Source organism: Leguminivora glycinivorella, chromosome 13 (genome assembly GCF_023078275.1).
Source record: "Leguminivora glycinivorella isolate SPB_JAAS2020 chromosome 13, LegGlyc_1.1, whole genome shotgun sequence".
NCBI classification, from domain to species: Eukaryota; Metazoa; Arthropoda; class Insecta; order Lepidoptera; family Tortricidae; genus Leguminivora; species Leguminivora glycinivorella.
The window spans coordinates 9,607,852-9,632,241 of record NC_062983.1 but is presented as its reverse complement, the minus strand read 5'-3'; the positions used below and the strand labels follow the sequence as shown (position 1 = coordinate 9,632,241).

The 24,390-nt window shown below is 37.0% G+C and overlaps 1 protein-coding gene across 4 annotated transcripts in view; it reads left to right on the top strand.

Moving 5' to 3' along the window:
* The window catches only part of LOC125232824 (hypoxia-inducible factor 1-alpha-like), a 125,244-nt gene that overhangs the window by 65,537 nt on the left and 35,317 nt on the right, over positions 1-24,390 (top strand). For all 4 annotated transcript variants that reach the window (XM_048138615.1, XM_048138612.1, XM_048138614.1 and 1 more), the window contains one exon: positions 22,908-23,052. In XM_048138615.1, the coding sequence (XP_047994572.1) occupies positions 22,908-23,052 (145 nt within the window). The remainder of the gene's footprint in view (positions 1-22,907; positions 23,053-24,390) is intronic.

Below are 24,390 nucleotides of genomic sequence, written 5' to 3'. Positions count from 1 at the left end.
ACGGTGTAAAAAATTAGAATGTGCAAGAATTCTCCTCCGTGTCATTTCAGCGAACATGAAATGTAAATCGCTCGCTATTTCCTACCAGCCGACCTAGTCGAAATGACAATGGTTGACGCTAGACGCCAATCGAAACGCAGTCTGGCTCTGTCACACCAATACGGAAAAGAGATAGAGATAGCTAGCTACGAAAACGATATTATCGTAAGCGTTGGTCCATTTGGCTACGTACCCAGTTGGCTTTGATATTGCGAACGAGCTGAAGGGAATGTAGCTTTTCCTCCCGAGATTGATCTGGCGTTATTCAATTGGGAATATGTATCACTAGCTTTTTCCCGCGCCTTCGCTCGCGTCAGAAAGAGACTAAAAGTAGCCTATGGCACTCTCCATCCCTTCAACTATCTCCACCTAAAAAATCACGTCAATTCGTCGCTCCGTTTTGCCGTGAAAGACGAACAAACAAACAGACACACACACTTTCCCAATATATTAGTATGGACTTTCTTTTAGGCATAGGCACTTCAATTTCTGCTTACCAATACCTATACATAATTATTATCTTCCTTCTACTTTACGATTACAAATATTCCACCGCCTTGGCTCTCCGGTTCCCATCTCGCACATTTCATTTCGTTTAGTACTCAGTTTTGTTGATCAAGCCGCAGTTGGAAATCCCTGGATTAGGATCGGCTCCTGAGCAAAAAACAAAAAAACTCAGAAACAGAACAGAAGACCCTATCGATGTTTTCCCTATTACACAGACTAATACAACAAGACGGCCCTTACAGGGCGACTCGCGGTCACCAAGCATACGACAAATCAGGTGTATAAAAGTTTGAACGCGTGCGACACCGATCAGTAGCGCAATACGACCCGTTAACAGTGTTCGTGTCTGCTCGGGAAAAAATCTTAAATAATTAAATTTGGTTGCAAACAATGGTCTCTTGCAGCATAAAGTGGTGTGGCAAGTCTTCTAACACTTCCACATATAAAAAAGATGGAATAACATTCCACAGTTGAGTCAAATTAATTATTTTGTTGAATATTGTTTATTATCCGCGGAGTTCATTTATACTGGTCAATATGGTTGTACTGAGCGGCGCCGAGGCGCGTCCATCCCTTTTTGCCTAGTTAACAATGCGATATGCTATCCCTTTCACGTACGACTAGGGATGGGGCCATGTTAGTTTATGTCTGTTGCGGGAACTTCGTACTACCGTTCGTACCATGTGCTACCATTTTATGAAATATAAAAAAAAGCAGATTTGTAATTGTGAATAATTATCTAGAGTCTGTAGTGTTATTTAGTTGATTGATTTGTTTAGAATATTTAGTTGGTAATTTAACTTACATAGTAAACGTAATTACCTAAAAATGCACAGTTTAGTTATTAGGTTAGTAGAATGATTTTTATTGAGGTGCTATCACAATCATCATCCTCCTTGCGTTATCCCGGCATCGACATTCGCCACGGCTCATGGGAGCCTGGGGTCCGCTTTGGCAACTAATCCCAAGATTTGGCGTAGGCACTAGTTTTACGAAAGCGACTGCCATCTGACCTTCCAACCCGAAGGGTAACTACTGTAACTAGGCCTTATTGGAATTGAGGTCAACATCATAATCAGATATGAAATTTAATCTATGGCCACGTTTCTGGTCCATCAGCAGATCAGCTCCATGATACCATAATATTGCATCGTCACATGATTTACACAATTTATGTGTGCAAAATTTCAGCTCAATCGGTTAAAAATATCTGCTTTAAAAGTCGCATGATTTCACCCGAATATACTAACATTGCAAGTTAAATAAAAGCTTGCAAAAACGCCTAACTTGCGCATTTCTTACCATTACTTGTAGAAATAATACTTTATAACTAAAGAAATATAAATAAGTTAGAAAAACTGCTATAATATTATAATTTGTTGCAAAACAAATTCATCACAGTACTGGTACCGGTACCATTGTCTATAATAGACATGTCCCATTCCCATCCCTACGGCAAAGCGTAAAGGCGCGCCATTATTTGAAACAACCAATGGCAGCACCGTGCGCTCCCGCCTCACCCCGCAAGGATTGGTGATTTGCGTCTCGAACAATATCGCTTGCATTAGGCTTCTAGTGGGGTGTTCTGTGCCCTATTAACTTCAGCTGTCAGAACATTAGCTATCACCCTGTTATGAAACAGAGGTGATCTGAGTGTAGATAGCTTCTGATACTGCTTTAATATTATATTCGCCACTAAATATATTGACATTATAAGGTCTTGAGATGCACTAGCAAAATAGTGATCTTATAATTTAATAAGTTCTTCAATTAAATTGATGACAAGATATGACACGTTATTCCAAACTTGCCAAGACGCAAATGAATATTCCCATCGTAAATGATAATAAATGCAAATTCTTGCATCTCATACGTCTACATAACATGACTATCATGATCCTCATTCATTTTAATAAGGCGGTCCAAGGTATCATACGGGGTGAGCTATTCAAATGGGCAAACGGAAATCAGAAACGGTAAATGATGGGTGAAATGGATCCGGCAACGGTGCTTCAAAATGATAGTGCGGCATTTCCTTTGGTCGTGGATTACAGTTTTCCATAATAATATCCATTCATTCAGTACAGGTGCCGTAGCCGAATGGCATTTCTGCGACGCGAAACGAAAACGAAACGCCGCGAAAGGTAGTCTGGCTCTGTCGCGCCAATACGCAAGTTAGAGATAGATACATATCTACGAGCGTTTCGTTTCTTGAGCGTTTGTGCCATTCGGCTATATATCCTGTACTATTTATTTCCGCATTAAACGAATTGTAATTCCGTTTAGTATTTATTATACTTGGCAGATTATTTGCTATTTTATCGGGCTGTTTTTCGTTCCCGTCTATGTGGTGTTTGTAAATTTCTCCATAACTAGTTCACCCAGTATACTATATTACTCTGAAACGGTCGGGCTTACTTGACAAAATTAAATTGGATGTCAGGACCAACGCACATTTAACGTTGACTAGACAAATTTGTCCGCAGAATGAGAAACAAAGGGATTTTAATTAGAAACGTAACCGTGCAGTACAAATTAGATACACGCGAGTTTCGTTTTCATTCTGTCTGCCTGTTTTTGTAACTTATACTCGGTACTTTTAGGTACTTACAAAAACATAAACTAATAATTGGTACATTTTCGGGTAGATTACAAATTTTCGAAACCAAGCGGATTTGTCACTGAGCGACCTGTCTTTAACCTTTTTGTTTGGTTGGTCGCGTAATATTGTCATTTATCCCCAAATGCCATAAGGAAGATTTTGAGGGTAGATTTTGTTTACATTTATTTAAATTCCTAAAGATACAAACTATAAAGCCTCCGCCACACATAAAGCGTTTTGATAGCGTAGCGTCAGCGGAGCGCAATGATAGCGGTGCGCCGGCGGTTCCGCTCGCAATCCGCGCGCATTCCGCTCGCAATCCGCGCTCGTTAGTTCGCGCCGGCGTCCGCTGGGCACAACGCCAGCGTTCATCCGGCGCACCGCTATCGTTGCGCTCCGCTACCGCTCCGCCTACGCTATCAAAACGCGCATGTGTGGCCGAGCTTTCAATACATAAGGTACAGCGGGGCAAATCTCGACTGGTGGGCAATTGTAACTAATCTATTCTTTTCCGTTATTACACGATGTTGAGTTATACATGTATCCATTGAACACGCCTACCATACATAACCGGTGGACACTCTATTTAATAATGCAAACATTGTAAAATATGGAAAAATGGATCAGTTACATTTGCTCCCCAGTTGGGATTTGGTCCGCTGTACTTTACAGTAAGTTTCGTTTTCATTGTGTCTGCCTATGTTTTTGTAACTGAATCTATTGTCTATATTTATCATTGTGTTTTTGATGGGATAGATATTATTAAACTCGTCGAAATATTTTGGCATCAGTAGCCTTTATTTACTCAGACCGGTATTAGAAGCATTTAAGTTATGCCGATATGTCGACCCTTATTTGATTAAACGATTATTTCGATCAAGTCTGATAATATACGCTAATATAAGCGATATCTTTTTACGTATAGGTATGCGTTATTTGTGGCTAGATGTATAGCCGAAATAGAAGTTCTAAGGGTGATTCTCTGTAAGGATGTTCAACAAACAGTCCCCTGGCAATGATTTTTTGAAATATTTATTAATGAAATCCTAAATAGTTAGTATAATTTAATAAAACCCATTTGCCTTAATTAAATTATACAAACTATTTCTGATTTTATAAATAAATATTTTAAAAAATCATTGCCAGGGGACTGTTTGTTGAACATCCTTACAGAGAATCACCCCTAAAAAGTGATGTACCTATTTTAAGTTTTGAAAAGTTTATCGGGGAGCTATTTCAGGGACCCCAAGTGACTGCAATATCTTATTCGTGTTATTGCACATGCACAATGCACAAGTAGGTAGGTAGGTACATAAAAGCCAAGACTGACGCAACAAAATGTACAACGAAGTATTCGAACACGTCCAAATTACGAGAGCAAATCACTTTACGCCCTCGTGGCGCCGTCTGGGACCTAGGATTACTAGCTTAGTTAGTGTTTGGTGTCTTGATCGCCGACAATTACTAACTCGAATGATATTGAAGTTCTATGTGGACCCAGTTATCCAGACGATGTTGGAAATGAACCAATCAGATAGAGCCTAATGTTAGTAGCGAAGAAATCGCCAATAGTTTTGACTCAAAAGTTGACTTCAATTCGTATCAGCCGTATAATCATAGAAGCAATAAAAATTTGGATCTGTCTTTTTATTGTGATCACCACTGATTCAGAGCAGATCATGCGAAAACACACGGGAAAAGTATTACTTCGATTGAACATCTTTTTGTTGCCTGCCATGTTGCGCACATAATGACCGATTTTGCTAAAATCAAGAGCGCGGCGTTTTACCGGAGTTTAAAATAGATACAGTAAACGGCCATAAAAAATGCTGATCGGTTTTTCCTCTTCGTAGAGCGTTTTCTCTTTTTTGCTTATGTGACGTTAAGGGTCTCTTTCCAAAGACCGACCGATGTGCATTATTTATTGCCGTTTACTATCGTTGTTGAAAATGAACATACATGTATGGTCTATTGAAATGATCTTTAAGCTTTGACGCTGCCAAATACGTACAAAGTATCCAAACGTAGAAATCGGCTTAGAACGACCAAAGTGCGATGACTACTCACAACTAAAGTACATAACTACGATACATCCTTTCCTTTATTATCGCAGATGGAGATAAGAGGATTGCGGCTAAAACGCGGGGCACAAGGTATACCTACAGTCGAGCCCTTTACATAAAGTAGTCTCCATGGCCCATTTATTTTTACTCCATTCTTGCCTTACTTGTAATAAATTACGCAGTAGCCTACACGGAGTAGTACCGAAAACTATAGCAAAATAGTTCTTCTCAGAATTTTCCGGGAACGTAGGTCCTCCTTTCTTAGGCCGATAGTACACTATCATATGTTTGTCATAGAAATATGATCATCTCTCTTTTTCTCCAACGTCAAAAAAAAGGACGGCATGTTGGCTATGATCATATTTTTATGATAAACATATGATAGTGGACTATCGGCCTTACGGCCTAGCCACGACAATGGTCTAAGGCGGCGAGCGGGGCGGCTGGGCTGCGCGGGAAACGCGCGCGGGCGCTAGCCATGCCACGTACTTTTAGAAGCGGCGGCAGGGCCTAGGAGCGGCCAGAACGTTTTCATATTTAAAAACATGTTTTTTACTGTCGAATGTGACTCTAAAGTGCATAGAATGCTTTAATTAGTCAATTACGTCTTGTACAAGAGAATATGTGTGATGACTAAGTACATGGAATTTATTTTATGGCTAGTTAAATGATACTTAATATAAATAAACACTTAGAAAAAAATTAACAGTAAATACGAATAAATACTATACAAAAATATGTTTGAAAACATTATTACATACTACATACGCGAAAGTACAATTCAATTTTCATTAAATAAAGGTTTCGGGTACAAGACGCTCATAATAAAAACAAAATATTTTGTTTCGCGCGGAATCGCTAGCCCCATCTAGCCGCCTAGGCCGGTCGCGCCGCTGTAATGTCGTGGCGGTGCCCGCGCGGCGCGCTACAGTTGTTCGAGTCGCGCGCCGCCCCGCGCGCCGCTCCCGCGGGTAGGCCCGTAAAAACCCGCGCGCAATTTCGAACAGCGGCAAGGTCGTGGCATGCCTCGCGCGCGCTGCGTTTTTGTTTTTGTGACTTACCGCTTGCCGTGGCTAGGCCGTTAGGTGTCGGTCTACACCTTATTTTCCACGTTCTTTAATTCTATAGTGGTTATTAGGTAACAAGTGCCGACTGAAGGGTTCCACGTGATATGTCTGACATTTTGTCGTATAATTTTTCGGTTCTTTCTCTACTTTTATAGAATTCGCTATATTCGTATGACGGCATATTTCTGTACGACAGATGAAAATTCCTTACTACGAATATTATGCCTAGTTCATCCTACTGCCTCAGAGAGGGATTAGGCTGTGGGCTGTGGCCCGCTATAGGAACTCAAAGCGGTTTGAGCACTTCACTCCTTTGATTTTCTGCGCGGTAGTATTTAGATCTGAGCAAGAATACCTAAGTATTCGAAGTTCCAAATAGTTTAGTGATTGAAACTATTGAAACAATAGAATTGTATAGGTTGGTACGGGTGAATTTAACAATATTCGTCTAATTTAAACTGCATATTTCTCCATGGGATTAACGACAAAATTAGGAAATTTGTAATGAAGTGGCTTCCATCCAACTGATCTAACCTTACAATTTTTATGTGACTTTTTTTAATATCACGTCGGTGGCAAACAGGTATACGGTCCGCCTGATGGAAAACGGTCGCCGTAACCTATGGACGCCTGCCACTCAAGGGGTGTCACATGCGCGTTGCTGACCTATTAGAAACTTGTACACTCCTTTTTTGAAGAACCCCAAACTGTAGTCTAACATTGTTCAGTATGCCAACAAAGTACGAACCTTTATTACTTTACTTTCGGGATCCCAATCTCAAAAACTCAAAATCACCCAGTATTTTGTGCCTACATTATAAATACTTAAATACCTATTTAATTTATGCTAAATCAGTATCATGTTTATTATTTAATCTGAACATTCACAACATACTTTCTTAGATCAAGTCAATCAAGTGCCAACGCGAAAAACTCACGTGTTATTTTCCTATTTATACATAAATAACATAAATGACGTTAATGTGTCTATTTTTATACCGGAATTTGGTTATTTATTTAAACATAGTTTTCAGGGTTCTCACATCATCTGTAATGACAGGAATGTTTTTTTTATAAATGTATGTCTAATCTAATATGATATGACGAATAGTCATCGTCTGCCTCTATCTGTCATTTTAACATTTTGTTTGTTAGAAAAGACGATAAGCACTATGCCTCCTAAATGTTATAAGGTTTTGTAGTACAAGTATATTGGAAACTAACCTTTCCCAATAAACTTTACATTAGTTGAGCGTCACTAATCTTATGCGTCCTTATGGTGCTCGAGTTTAAACATACATATATGGAATATATGTAGCGTAGATTTTTAAAACGGTTACTCATAGAAAAAAAGTAGTTTCGTCGCTCTCAATTTCTACACATAATTTCATAATGATCGCGACGGAATTATTCCGAGGTCACGAATTCACGATCAAGGATGTCACGGCCTTGACCGAGGCCGAGTTTGGTACACGTATAGCGTATAGATTTTGTTTACTCTTTCAACTCGACGGCGCTACGGCGTGATTGCGGCGTGACGTTTTTGCGGCAGTTTTCTTGCAGTTTTGTAGCATAATAATACTTTGGAATATTGAATTGATACTGGTCATGTTATTTACCGTACAATCTATTTCCGATTTTTGCGAACACAATTATACCCCGCGTAGTCTAAGTGATGAGATTCGGTAAGATTAACATAAATAAGGTAATAAATATCAATTTACGGTGGAAAAAAGTGTCCCAATGTATAAAAAAGCGCCTTGTCAATTTTCCAAGGCACAGAATGTAGTTCTGTATAATTTACACATTTTTATGTTTTCACATTCCTTTTAAATAGAGTGCGAAACAATTTTTCGAAGTGAGGTCCAAATTGCCCATCATATTAATTTTATTGATCCTGAAAAATAGGCTTGTCAAAGTCAATTAATCTCAATTTACAGGGACGCTTTTATGGCTTACCAATTTCAGTAATTTAGAAGATGGCGTCGTAATAAAATTCGTAACACGTGCGTGCTGAATAATAACAGTTTTAATATTATCTAAACTATTTAAATATAATAACATCTTATTTTCATACATACATAAACTCACGCCTTTCCCCAAAACTAGTAGGCAGAGCACATGAATCTGCTGAAGTTTCATACCCAGTTTAGCAATTAAGGTGTTGAGAGAAAACGAAATTGTCATAAGATAATGCAGTGATAGGTTATAGGTTGCTAGACCATCCCTCCCACTGCTATTGAACCTTTGTCCCACAACACAAGTCGACTTCTACGACATCCACAGGAGGAAAAGGGGTGAAATGTTTAGCCTGCCACCACACGATATCTGCCTTTACATAATATAGGCATATCCGACTTTATGCTTCTAGAAGGTAAATTAAGAATCTTCCTTTAAAATTACTTATTTATATGAGCAAATGTACACTGAGAGAAAATACAACCAGTTTTCATGTTCGTTAAACAAGTTTTTTGGTTAAAATAGCGCCTACGTGCTCCTTGGTTCAAACAACAAGCTACTTGTCATTTGAATCGGCAATATATTTGAATCAACAAGTCGATTTTATAAAAACAACCTGACACATATTGTTTTAAACATACGTTTGGCTGATTCAAACGGATAAACCGCAACAAGTCGAACTTGTTAAATTCACAATGCAAATTTCTCTCAGTGTACTTATAGAAACTAAGAAGCATAAATTAAGAATTGATGAAAAGTTAAACGCGCGAAAAGAGTTCGGGCTTGTTACGTACTTACAAACTTTATTAAAATGTTACATTTTGTGGGCGATGAGTTAAAGAAACTTTCTGTGTAAGGAAATAGTTATTTGTTATACAAGGGGGCAAAGTTGTATTTTAACGCCGAGTGTGGAATTGAAAAACGAGCAAGTGAAAGGATTCTATAGTTGAACCACGAGCGGAGCGAGTGGTTCGAGAATAGAATCCTGAACTTGCGAGTTTTTTAACACACGAGAAGTAAAATACATTTGCACCCGAGTGTAACACAAAACTTTTCCCCTCACTATAGCGAGGAAACTACAACGCAAAAAATGCGTTTATCATTGCTTCCAGTAGTTCCTCAGGTGGTAAATCATCTTTATTACTAGATTCACCTACTTTTATCAATATTAAAGCAGTTAGTTTGACTTTATTCAAGGTCAAATTACTTTACCCACTAGTGGATAAAATGCGTTTTTACCCGCTGGTATTAAAGGACAAAACACGTGTTTCCGAGCTAGTGAGGGGAAAAATAATTTCCTCGTTCCTTAATGAGAATTTAACAGTTCTGCACTACAGTACCTACTTTTTCAATGAAGAAGAAAAACCGTCAAGGTTTTTACTTCGGCAATGACAGCGGAGATGAGTTGGTCGTTGTTATACCTGAATTCTCTTGTGTTGATCATGTCTGTGATTTTTTAAGAAACATGGGGAATTTACTAGCAACTAGCAACTTCACCAAAATGCCCAGAATATCCAAATAATCATAATAGCGCCCTAGGGTTATTACTAGATAGAATGTAGGCACTATCAATCATTTTCGTTTGATTATACTTTCCAATACTTCCCAATTTGCTTCATAAAACAAATTGAAGAGCTAATATTTCAAAAAGTCGGACCTAAAGAAGATGAATTTATCTCAACAATCATATCGTGGCACTGGCAATTGGACCGTTATATAAATTTTTATTAGCAAAGATAAATATAACTCCGTAAAAATAATATATTTGATGGCGTGACGTGATGCTTTTGATTAATAATCGGTTAAGCGACAACGACTAAGAAATAGCAATAGATACTATTTGTATTACTTTACTTGCTGTTACTATATGCCCGAGTTAAAACTATCGTAAAATTTAAATTTCAGGTCATTGGCATTGGCGCTTAAGCAATTAAAGTCTTTCAAATAATTTACGGTTTTTCGCGTAAACACGTTTAATTGTTTTATTTCGTTTTCATATGGCGTGATGAGTACATCCTTTAATTATTGTCTAAATTTAGAATCTGGGTATTCGGACAGGGTATGATTAAATTTCCTTCTGTATCCGTTATAAAATGTAATATACCTTGCAATTTTTTTATATTATGTTTTTTAAATAATGTGACGCGATGATAAACGAATTCATAAATTTTCATAAATTGATTGTTTTTATTATTTAGGTACTGTAATATTTATAAAACAATTGCACGACCAACAGCAAAATGCCCCTCACATGAAACATAAGAAACGATCCTGACATAATGGAAATCCACAATTATTTTGTAAACTGTAGTAGGTACTTGTCTCATAGTACCGGAAACAATACGCAAATCAATGACGAATTAGCTACGTATACAACTAACGTCAAACATTGAGCAGATTCGCGAGCGTCTGCCGTCATGTCAGACCTTCGTGCTCACGCGCATCGTAAGGTCAACGTAGACCGAAATATCGCACTTTACTACGAGTATGTCACAAATAAGACTAAACTTATCGTTCTCAAGAAAGATTAAGCCGCCAATGTTCTTACAAAGATACAATAAGAATATAAACACAGTACCAAGCATAACTAAGAACAGGATATAAATAAAAGCTTTCAAGAAGGAGTTTACATGTTGAACCTATACTAGGGATTTACAGGCCGGTGAAGTTTAAAACAAGATATATATATAACTAAGTATACTTTGTGCTCGTGGTGCGCTCCAAATTATGTATCTTAGAACTCACCTATTAAGCGTCCATAATATTTGAGGACACTGAGTACACATTGCACAATTCATAAAAACAGATTGCAGCAAAAGGCGCATTTATAATTTTTTTCATTAGCTTAGCTTTATCTCATTCATAAATACGTAAATACCTGCGTACCCGATTGTGGCAATTACTAGCTCATTCATAATACGCGTGATTAAATGTCACTTTCTCGTAGCCAAATTGATAAAGCCGTTCAGCTGTCTATGAATAAACTATATATATTTTTATATTTGTTCTTGAAGATGAAGCGCTGGTGGCATAGCGGTAAGAGCGTGCTACTTTCGATCCGGAGGTCGCGGGTTCGAACCCCGGCTCGTACCAATGAGTTTTTCGGAACTTATGTGCGAAATGTTATTTGATATTTGCCAGTCGCTTTTCGGTGAAGGAAAACATCGTAAGGAAACCGGACTAATCCCAATAAGGCCTAGTTACCCTCCGGGTTGGAAGGTCAGATGGCAGTCGCTTTCGTAAAACTAGTGCCACGCCAAATCTTGGGATTAGTTGTCAAAGCGGACCCCAGGCTCCCATGAGCCGTAGCAAATGCCGGGATGGAGGATGATGATGATTTTTATATTTGTTCTTCTTATTTATTAATTACTACATCCAGCTGAAAACGATTGTGGGTTTAGTAGTACAATCTCGGTGTAAGTCTAGCAGAATTTTTGGAATGACCTACTTTATGAAATTCGTGAGGTTCATGACTAAAGTAAATTTAATTAAAAGGAAGCTAAAGCATTATTACAGTGTTTATATTGAATTTTAATCAAAAGCAAATGCTATGAAAAATCACTCGGAAAACAGATAATATTTCAGAGGATGAGCTTTTAGCAAAACTAAAGGTTCAAGTGTACAGTCAACCAATTGGAACCCTAGGCCACTCTACAACCATGTCAAAATGACAAACAGTAAAAGATTTCTTACAATCTGATTTATAAGGTCACTATGACATAGTTCTACAGTGGCCTAGGGTTCCAATTGGTTGACTGTACATTGTTGTGTACATAGCTGGGCATTAACTCGTTAATCCGTTAACCGTTAATTAACGAAGTTAACATTTCGATTAACGGATTAACTTTTAAGTTAACTTGAAAAAATGTTAACGGACTCGTTAACTTCCGTTATATTTCTCCCGAGTCCGTTAATCGTTAATCTAGTAGGGCAGAGGCGCCATCTGCGCTGCGAAAAACACGTTCTGAACGCTACTATAAGAGCCCGAAGTACGGCAAATCCTATGATTTGCCGGTAAATCCTAGGTTTTACCGATGTCGATTGCTAAAAGTCCGAAATATTACCTAAAAAGTATTCTTCACGTGGATTTGCTTTTACTAACTTTGATTCGGTGAATCCTAAGCTTTACCATGGCGACTGTTGTAGTGATAGGGTAGCAAATTCGAGCTCTATTTAAGACCACATTCGCTTCCCTAGCCTCTACCGCCCAAAGTGCCACAACAGTCCCCTCACCGCCAGCATCTCAACTGACACAGCTCTTGGCAGTAGCTCAGGCGATCACTGCTTTCCACGTGCAGCCTAGAGTTCAATAGGCTAGCTGTACTTCGGCCTTTTACAGAAATATAATACGTTATAGTGGATACTGATGCAACTAAATATTTAAAGAAAAGTTCATTTTTTTTCACATGTTAACGGATTAACGATTAACTTTAACTTACGTTAAATTTGTCGAAATGTATCGCTTTAACGATTAACGAAGTTAACTTTTTTAGTAACGGATTAGCGATTAACGAAGTTAACTTTTTGATTAACGGTGCCCAGCTATGGTTGTGTATGTCAAATTAAGTATGTATCTTGTTTCGTGTACTCTTCTGTTATTTAATATATTAATGCGAAATAGAGATTACAGTCGTCAAAGACACCAAGTTTTATTGTTATATCTGAACTGAAGTTGTTAATATTGTTTCTTCATCTCCTTTGGGTTTTCAACTTTTGTTTACATTTAGCTTTGGCGTCATCCATATATTACGTCACAGTGTAAGGGGGGGGGGGGGGAGGGGTCATACTAAATGTGACAATCCCTGTTAAAGGGATACAAAAAAGCGTGACATAGGGGGGGGGGGAGGGGTCCAAAAACCTGAAATTTGGTGTGACGTAATATGTGGATGATCCCTAATTCGTGTCTCTTTATTGCCATTGAATTATCCAACTTTCTTTAATATGTTTTAGTATTTTTGTACATTAATTTGACAAGTTGCTCGATTTCAACGCAGTGATTCACTGGACCCCCGGTCACTGTCATTTTTTCAAATATGTGACATAACTTGAAAGGTTGTATTTTAAGAACTCTACAATATGTCATTTCTATCCGACATCTATAGTTGTAGTATTTTACAATACGTAATATTGTGCAAGTTAAATTATCAAAATAAAAAATAAATTTGAATTGTAAGCGCCAAGTGTCACTGCCAAACTCAAGTGACATCCCAACCGGAAAATGTTTTTGGTTACCTATAGTGGCAGCTCTGAGGTAGCTTAATACCTGACGTCACTTCCCCTATAAACTATTTTTTAGAATTTTTACTAAAAATACGTAATAAAAAAAATTAAAAAATATATTTTTGTGATCTACAGGCGTATATCTCGAAATGGTTTTCGATTTAGGGACATTGAAAATTTTGAAATGTTGTCAATTATGCTAAATTCAAAGTAAGTGCTTGATTCTGTCACTCACAAGATTCTGAATTTGGTTTGCTATAAACAAAATGTTCTCGTACTAACTCTTTAATATCGATATTAATTTGTCCAGTGGTATTTTAAACGTTTCTCTAAATGTGTTTTTTATTATCCATTTAAGGTCTAATAGTGTACGTGTCCAACCTTACGAATATCGCATTATCCACATTCTTGGCCGACCAGGATTATGCAAATAAAGCGAATCCTTCGGATTCTACCGACCTTAAGCACACACGTATATCCACTACAATACCGTAATAATCACAAAAGGAACTGACCCATATTATACCCTAAAATTAGGTAAACAAACCACAGGTAATTACGTTAAAACTGGTCCGTTATGCTGTCCTATACATACCTAGGTACATTTTGAGCCTGGTCGAAAAGTCCTCAATCGATTGGTCGTTACAGTATTTTTTACATCCGGCTTATGTTATGGACACCATTTGCCTTCCATTAACATCTCCCTTCTAAACCTACTTAAAACTTAGTATTAAGCCATTATGAGACATTATTAGCTCTGATTTTATTTCGTCAAGTTCGTGCCTTACTAATCCGTGATAGGCTATAATTACTCAATGGTGATAGGCAACAAAATTAAATACGTTTTTCTTCATTCCTCTTGAAATCCTAATTCTACAGCCATGTTAAGTCTCAACTCTAATTGTATAATTTTGCTTAAACTACTCTGCTTCATTTGCAGACAGCCTTAACATTATTATATTCTAATCTTAGAATTGTTTCAACCGCCGCAACAGTTACACCGAAATGATCGAACAATTTTCGAGCCTTTCATTACGGTGATGCGCCTCGCATTTCAATTTATCTTTCGCAAATTTGGTCTCGGCTCGTGATAAACTCCACGGTTATTCGGCACACTCTGTAAAATTCATTTTGTACACTGCTGGCACTCCGAATATCGTTTATCATTTGTACCGTTATGAAACATGAACCTTTTTTCATTCAGCACAAAGTTGCTTTAGCCCCTTCCAGTTCGCTTCATACGAGATTTTAACAGTACCCGATTTACACTTGGGACTATAAACGAAAGCTCTTTATTCAACCTTATTCCTTATGCACTGATTGCCTAGCCCGAAAGCAGTTAATGGCCTGTATTCATAAATATTATAGCAAACATTGTGAACAAAAGCTATTTGAAGAAACACCTTGAGATTTATTACAACGCGAATTCCTCAGGCGTCTGATATTTTGATACATATGCCTATTCTCCCGGACACTTTTCAATTACTCAGTTGACATCACAGCGACTTACTCATACTTGTATAACATTTTTTTCATTATCCTTAAAAAAGAATATTACGCAGACGTGAAGTACCTACAGTAAAACCACTGAATTTTAACGTATTTAAACACAATGCATTTGTCCTTTATCACAAACGGAATACGAAAATACCTACACCATAATTATGCGGAAATTGTTTTCTGTTTTAGGAATTTCGGTGGAACATCTCTTGTCTTGTTAACAATAGTTACGTAATAATTAATCAAAGATTCAACTAACAATTTTAATCAACAAGCGAAACAAACAAGCCTTAAATAATCCAACGGCTCTCTTGCTGTCACTTTTTAATTTATTTACAGTCTTTGTAACTAAGGAGTTAGAATGTTCTGTTTGAGTTGTGCTTGTATTCTCTTCAGTGTTCATGATAGGTGTTAATTAGTTGGAGTCTGAAGTTCTGACTCAAAACTAAAACTACACACTAACTTTCCGAAATCCTTAAATTTCCCACTTGGATTGCTGAAACTTGCGTTTATTGCAGTGAAATTAGATTTAACTCGGATTTATTAATTTGCATAACATTGTTAGATGCTGTTTATGTAAATTTCGTTGTTTATTATTTGGGCGTATCTAAGTAATTGAGTGATAATGAATATCTATTTTCGTATTTCAAATCTTGAGCTGAGCTTCAGTAAACACATAATTTATATGTACTTAACTGTTTTCTGCTGCTATGTTACATGTGCTCGACTCGTAACAAATGTATATCATTGTTATTTCGACTTCAGTGCCTTCTGTAATGAATTTCCGACGTTTCGCCGAAGCTTCCCACGTTCTTTATATAAAGCGCACGTGACCCTTATTCGTTTATCTCTTACGAGGCGCTTGAGACATTGTATATAACGTGTATTACACCTACACATCAGCTAGTCTTATGCGCGTATACGTGGTGTAAGGTAAACTGAAACGACCAAAAATCGTCTTTCGGAATAGTGCTTCAAAGCTTGTATCACCGAATTAGGCGTGCCACCGAATGAGGCGAGTTTACCCTAGGTATATATAAAATTTTCGGGTAAGTTATAACCCGCACGAAATCTAACATTTTTGCTGAATGTTATGTAGTGTTTTGAAAATTGACCACATAAAATACCAAATTTAAAGTATTATTTACCTAGATCTAATGAGCTTCAAAGGAATTGGCGTGTTTGTCCCTACTCCCTATTTAAATCAGAAACTCTGTCAGTTGCGGAACGAAAAGACTCCTCTCAAATCAACACTATACGAAAATGCCAAATCGAAATGCAGTTTCTACTCCAGCTAGGTACTAAATAATGATAGATCTGGAATCTGGATTCTGTCACTGAAATGCACTGGTTATTCCATTATATATTAATATTTACTTCATAGACGATAGTTCATATCGACCTACAAAAATATTAACGCTCCTTTTATCACCTTCGTGTAGGCACCCGCATTTTTCTTACAGATTTCCCATATATCACTCAATAACAATCTCTCCATTCGCTATTTTAGCGTCCTCCGCAGTAGCTATAACTACACGATTTTACGACCGCCTTTCCCCGCCGGACTTTTATGTTCACATGATCTGGATTATTTTTGAACATTCAATATTATTTTTGGATTTGTTACCTATGGATTATTTGTGGTCTCTTCAAATATTCAAAGAACTCTCATTCAATAGGCTTTATTTCTCCTCCAAAAAACGAAACAACCAAGAAAGTTAAATGGGGCATTTGATGGTGTCTTGAAAGAGCCTTTAAAAGTGGAATCAACAAAATTAACGATCCGGACAACATAAAAGGCCTTCCCCAGCTGTCAGCCAAACATCAAATTTGTCGTAGAGACATCAGGACTTTAATGTGGCTTGAAATCTCTGCTTTGGTCTTTGGGTCTATAGGGCAATCTTAAAAAGAATTGATAGGTATGTAACCCTTTATTTTCTACGACGTTTGTACTCCATGTAGTACGCCGGCTCCAAGTCGCTTGCCCCGATAAGCTGTTTCTAGAGCGCCATACCCATAAATTTTATTTGTTTATTCGGTGATTCGTACATTGAACCGCCTTTTTGTGGCTTTCAGCTTGTAAGAAAACCCTTACTGTTGTTGTGATTGTAGGAAACATGTATTCTGTAAACAACCATTTGTAACCTTTAAAGTAATTTCTTAATTTTTAACAACACAGTCACAGTTTGATGTCGAAGGATTTTATTAACTTGCACGACGAATGAGAAAAGTTACGGTTCGTTACGTTATTCTATAATTCCATTATTACTTATCGGAAATTGAGTGAAATGATTGGTTCTGCCACAATTTGAGTAATCATAATCAACGCATTTACAAGTAATTGGTATTGTAATGAAAATGATAATACCGTCATCACAATTGATGACATAAATTTGGTTAATTTGGAATATTATTTAAATTAGTGAAACGAAAAAAAACTCTGAAATCTTACTATGATTGGGTATATTTATGCCTATATATTTCCTGTTAGTCAAGATTGTCAAGAATAACAACTTTATCATCGCGTCGCTGAAAAACAAAGCGTTCTATCACTTCCCAAATATTTCGATGCCACGTTTACATAACAGTTTTATGATTTCAGTTTGACCCATATCATACATTATCATTTATTTCATTAATTGTTGCTATGTTGTACATATATCTTTGTTTTGAGTTGATAAATACTCGTAGGTATACATGCGTGCAACACGTTCACGCAGCTAACATCTTCGGTTCAATCGTACCTATGCGCGAAGTGCGTATCGATAAAAATGCCAGTAAGAGGTTAAAACAATTTATTGGGGTCAACATGTGATTTTGATTATCCTAATTGGCGAACAGGAAGACTGTCTTAATTAAAGTTTATGCAATAGCCGATAAAAGTTTTAATGATGAAGATTTCGTTTTTTAAACAGGCATAAATCAATCGTAGGTATTGTGCGTATGCAGCTTTTAGATGATCATAAAATAAAATTAAAAAGAGCGAAAACTTGCGTACGACCAAGAACCAAATGTTTTAAGTTACCTACTGAACTGTGAAGAGAATTTCTTTCAAGGTAGATGATATTAATAAGTTTTTCACCAGATACCTGAAATTTATTAAGAATTGGGGTGCTTTTCCAGACACTCGCAAACTGTCCTAAATTTACGTTTTAGAATTCTGTAAAAATTTCAGTGTGGAAATATCTAGTTATTCAAGAATTTTTCGAGCTTTGTAAGCTGAAACGAAATCTCTTAGTAACTAAGAAGTCATAACCGGAAAAGTGCTTACGCTCGTAAACCTTACACTTTATACGTCTCCTTTTGGTGAACCTAGTTATTTCATGGCCGTTACAGTATTAACTGCCACTTTCTGACTGTAGACATGAAATGATGGTAATCAGAATCTGGTTACACGGTAAATCACGTGCAAATTGCTGTCTTATGGTAATTCAGCGTTCCACATTTTTTGTTCGGCGTTACATTGGAACCTATTGGCATTTTCTTGTGAAGTCTCCTTGCGTACGACGTATCCTTGTCATCGCTTTTGACATTTTAGCCCTCATTTTCTTGACTTCAGAATTGTGTCTCTAAACAAATATTCTAGTTAGTTTAGATTTCCGTTAGCCGACCATTATCCAACAGCTGTTTAGGTAGGGCTTCTCCTTTGAATACGTTATTCAAAATATTCAAATATAATTTACTGTGTAACTTAGTCCGCTTTACTGGCTTCATCAATTTTGCAATAGAATTTTATCATTTATTTTGCTTATGTCACCGTATAAAAATTGGAATTGGAACTGTTTAATAGTGTAAATTTCTTTGAAATCTTGTCTGTCTTGTTTTTATTGAACTCATTAAATGAATTGATACTTCACTATTGAAAAAAAAAATTGAAAAATTTCTAATTAGCTGAAATACACATTGTTTACATTTTTACTTTTTATAATTTTTCGTTTTCTTATTACCTACGTATATATATACTATTTTCTAGAATCCAGATTCACAGATTGTTTCAAAGATGCTAAAGAAAATCGCACGGAAAACGACGGTGAAACTTAAACTTTACAACGCGCTGGAAATGCTTCTAAATTAATAAAGCTTGAAAGAACCAGGCAAAGTAATTCAGACTCGAGCTCCAACTAAAGTTAGCAAAGCTGCATTCAGTCTCGGTTTTAGACATCACAGAGCGGAGAGGGCAATGCCACCGAACTGGAACTCTGCGGCTCCCTGTTACCTGTTACGTATGCATGTACTGGGTATTTAGTTTAGTCGCTGTGAATGTACGATTTGCCGAGGATAATACTGCTAAGTAGAATAAGCGGGCGTTGGCTCGAAGCCTCAAAATAATATTACATGCATGTTTTAATAGAAACTTGTAAAAACGTCGACACTTATTAAAATTTCAACAGAGAAACAAAATTGGACAGCGTCTAAAGTAAACCCCACCTGCGTTTCAAATTAGATGCTGGCAAGAAAACCGAGTTTTGCAAACACTTTTATTTTCAGCCAAAACGTTTCCTTCCGTGGTCAAAGACCCGTTAGCCTGTAGACTCGCGTGACCACAATGTTGATACCATCTGCGGGGTCAATATTGCGCCAATCAAATTAGGCTAAGTGGGAGCGCTTTCCTTCGATCGGGAGCGAATGGCATTTTTATTACAACAACTAATGCTTTTGTCGAGTTCCTACCACTTCAGACGAGTGAAGACATGAAAGTTAATTGCTCGTTATGAAAACCGAGTTGGTTAACGTAATTGTTGGCGTAATATTCTGCAAACGAAGTTGACAGTTTCACATGACTCACTAATATTTATGCTGGATTCTTTCCCCAGTGTTTGTTGCTAGCCACATGATTGGCCAGTATCCAAATGCTTTAGATTTAATTGAAAGTTTCGGAGTTGTTTTCTTTCGGCTACGAATAAAGTGTAAGTGCATTGAAGAAATATTTGTCTCCGGCTTGTTTTTCGCGAAATTCTTAATATGTTTCCTGCTTATAGACCGGTATTCAGATTTAAAAAAAAAACTGTTTAATTCTGCTGATACTATACTACTCTCGATATCTCTTTTTCGGACATACCTATGTTGAGAGTAATTAAATTAGATATAATATCAATAGTACTTAATAGGATATAGTTAAATTGGATATTTTCTTTTTAATGCGGTATCAATATTAGCAGGAGGCTATCAGCTGCAACAGTGCATGGCAAATTTATCAATGAATTCATTCATAATTTCTCCATGCACTTTTGCAGCTTATAGTACCTATGCCTGCTCAATTTTGTTTAGTGTCTCCTTGATGAGATGAGAGATGAGATACAAGCTTTTCTTCTAAAGTTGCTATAACCTAAAGATTGATGGAATCAGAGCAAATTTGCGTATCCTCCAAAATATTTTTCCTCCATTTCATTGTTCTCAAGTAATGACGGTTATTTCGCATTGTCGGCACATGAGCCAAAATGCCTGACTCATAGTAAACCTAATACACTGTCAAGGGTGGTTAATATTTTCACGGCAGTATAAGCTATATTAATTACCGGCTGAACGCACTCGCGTCTTATTCAAATTCGGCTTTTCTGCGCGTGTCACAGCGTAATTGTCTTCATGGCGCTATCAGTCTCAGCCGGTAGGCATTTAATTACTACATACTTAAAGATCTTGTTGTTTGCGTGTTGTCTTTGTTGTTAATTATCTAAATTTAATATTGTTGTGTGGATGAACATAAAGCTCGGGTTTCTTAGAACAGCACAGGCGACATTTACAGTACCGACGAAGTCTTTAAAATTTAGTTAGAAGAGTAGAGCCATTAAAACGTAGTAAATACCGAAATGGATAATAATTATATGATTATATTGACGATACATTATAGGAATATAATCGAAATTTAATAAACTTTCAAGGCAATTTCAATCAAATTCGAATCCCTTACAGGTAAACAACTGCAGTAGTCTATTTAGGTTGTTTACACCACAGGTTTCAAAGTTGGCCTCGATCGATACTAGCCCTGAATCCCTTTTATGGTTACTACGCATCGCATCGCATTAAGCCACATCTCTGTAACTAGGCATTTACCAACTATTTGGGGAACTCTGGCCAAACAACTAAATTATTTGGAGTAACTTGCAAACTAAACTTGTTTCATTATACGTACTGAAATGTGTCTTCTTGTATTATATAGATAAGTCGTCTTTAACCAGTACCCCAAAGGTATTTCGTAAATCAATCCCTTATTCATTGCAGAATACTTGTCAAATATCGTAAATTGTAAGCTAATTTGTTGGTAAATATCCAAGCTGTTTACATATTTTTAATACTAGGCAGCATTATTTACATGTGTCGGTGCCGTCGGTGGCAAACAAGCACAGTTCATCTTATTCTTCAATGAAAGCTTTGCGTGACACATGCGCGTTGATGTTATACTCTTTAGTCATCGTATAATATTATTGAGCGGTCTTAATTACCATTCATTAAATTTAAAATTACACAATTACCTGTAATTAAACTTTGAAACTGTGCATTGAGCGAACCAATTCTAGTAGACGTAAAAGAAAAGCAATTAAGCCTTTTATTCGTGTCAATTTAAAGGGCTCTTCGAATTCGTCTAGCTAATGAAAAAATGCCCCACTCCGTTAATTCCCTTTGGCAATTTCCTCCGAAGAGATATTTCAACTGGCATCAGGGTTATATTAACTGATCCCACAGGACTACTGACCCTCACACTATCGCCGTTAGACGGCTCTATGTCGTTTTGTCTTCATTCAACTACTTACACGAACATTTACCGGGATTACGAAATATGGCGTCAGTAGATTGTGGGAAACCCAATTTTCTGTGCTAGCCGCGCACAATGAGAAATTACTCTCAAGTAATTACATTATGCAGATTACTTTACAATCTTTACACACCTCCTCTAACTGGTACGTGTACCTATAGTTATTTGTTTTACAAGGGGGCAAAGTCGTTGTTTAACCGCACGTGCCAATATTGATACCCGAGCAAGCGAAAGATTCCAATATTGAACCGCGAGCGTAACGAGTGGTTCAAAAAGTGGAATCTTGAGCGTTGCGAGGGTTTCAAGGCACGAAGGTTAAACAAACTTTGCAGCCGAGTGAAACACAAAATTTTTCACCACACTAACACAAACATAATACTGTCTATAAAACACCAAACTATATCAAATTCATAGATTTATTCAATATTTATGATCCAAAATCATTATTTATTGGTAAATTCTAACAGCCAGCTTAAGACATCAGGTTAAAATTTGTATGAAATTACTTTGCACTCTTGTGGATAAAATGCAATTTTGCTATCTGTTTTCGAATAGCAAAGTAAGCCTTTACCAGTTGGTGTGGTGAAAAATATTTTACTGAGCTTTGCGACTCCATTGGTAGCTGATCTATTTTGATTACCTACTTTGTTATAGGTACATGAGTTTTGTACCCCTTTGAATTTGTTGCTAACTAAGCTTCATTGTACTACATACCGTTGTTCAAAATACAACCTTTTTCAAACATATATGAATATAATGATCTGTAATGTCGAGTTACATGTGACCGCTGAAATCTTATAGGGTCGTAACTCGTACCCTTTTATTCATCCTCTCTGATACAAACTTATAAACTCCGAAAATCCGATACTGTATTTGATTTTTCACTTTCAGAATGTGTCTTCATATTTTTAACTGTTCATGTAACATTGTGTTCGCTTTATAGCTAAGTGGGAAATTCCAATCGGACGAAAAAAGACTCTAAATTTACCTGAAGGCATCTGTAATATCGTCCACTTTTATATCATCCATAAATCCTAAAAGGCCGGCTCGGTGACTTGAGATACAGGCGTGTGACTGAAACCTGTCGATTTGTATTACTAACTTATTACCATATTTCCAAATTTACAGCTATCCCTTTAGGAATAAATTTTACCAACCATGAACCATTGGCACAATTCTTATTTTTGTTTTCTTTGCAGTGTTCTCCAAAGGACAATGCGAGACCGGCCAGTACCGCTTCCTCGCCAAGACCGGTGGCTACGCCTGGGTTCAGACCCAGGCCACCGTCATCACAGACAAGCAGCAGAAGCCCGTCAGCGTCGTTTGCGTCAACTACATCATAAGGTAAGTCTAATAGAATAGTAACTTTAGAGATGATAAGGTCTGGTACATCTTTATGTTCTGCATTCATTTCAGGTTTAAATTGTGTGATATTGATATCAATGTAAAAATGTTATAAAAAGATTGTTTGAGGTAAGTTACCGTTTTTTTTTATATTATTAATATTACGCTATTGTTCTTCATTAATTTACTTTACGACGATACGTGGTTATAAAGTGATAGCACCGTACTTAGATATTGAAATTCCATTTTTATGTCATTCTACATATATTATACATGTACCTGCGTCGTTTACGAGTTGGGATGTTTATAGTTCGCTGTAAACATTATAAACTACTTTTAATATACATACAATCATACAATCACGCCTGTATCCCGTAAAGGGGTAGGCAGAGCACATGAAACTACTAAATCTTCAGTGCCACTCTTGGCAAAATAAGGGGTTGAAAGAAAACGAAACTGTGGCATTGCATTACTTTTAATATTTTATAGTAATCCTGTAGATATCAAGAGTATCAAGCATTTCACTTTCTTATTGTCAATCAAATTATGGCCTAACCTTTAGGAACTTAGGACGTTAGTTTAGTAGTATTTTAATAAACTTTATACCAACTTTACACTTTATTATTTACTGTAGCAATTTTCTGATTTAGAAAAGGGTAGATTCTTCAATAAAACAAAAGCGTTATCGGAGTTCTACCCTTCAATTACTGCAAACATTGTTATAACTTCAAAGTGGTAGTAAGGCTGGGTCCGTTTACATTTTGAGGACCTGTCCCCGCCGCCTACTCAAATTCAATTATTTCTCTACTATAAAATTCGTCATTCCTTCATGTTAATGTAACAAAAAAATCTTGAAAATTAATATCCTTGTCAGCCGTTCCTCTATTTCCGAGAATACTAAGTCGTAGGCGATAAAGAGAGGAGTTCCGATAACGAACAGATACAGATAGGGAGTCCTTTGATCGGGCATCGGGCACAAGCGTCTTATGTAACAAATTTTCCTGACTGTCACTAACGGCACGGTAGCACTCTATGCCGACGTATCAAAGTCGGTCTCTGTCGTACTTTTGCAATTGGTATGATTTATTAAGCAATTATAACAGGCCCCAAACTACGCATTTTAAATCATTTACTTCAACATTGCTCGCAAGGACTTCACAATTTGCTGCAAGTTCATTCACATTCATAACTGTTTTTATTTATATCTTGCTGGTACGCTATTTATTTATATACAGTTTGTTGTATCCGCTCAGTTACGGGAGTAGTTTGCGTCATATTCCCAGTCTATTTATTATGACGGTAGGAATGGTAGGCAAGGCCGAGGTTGTTTTGCCCTGC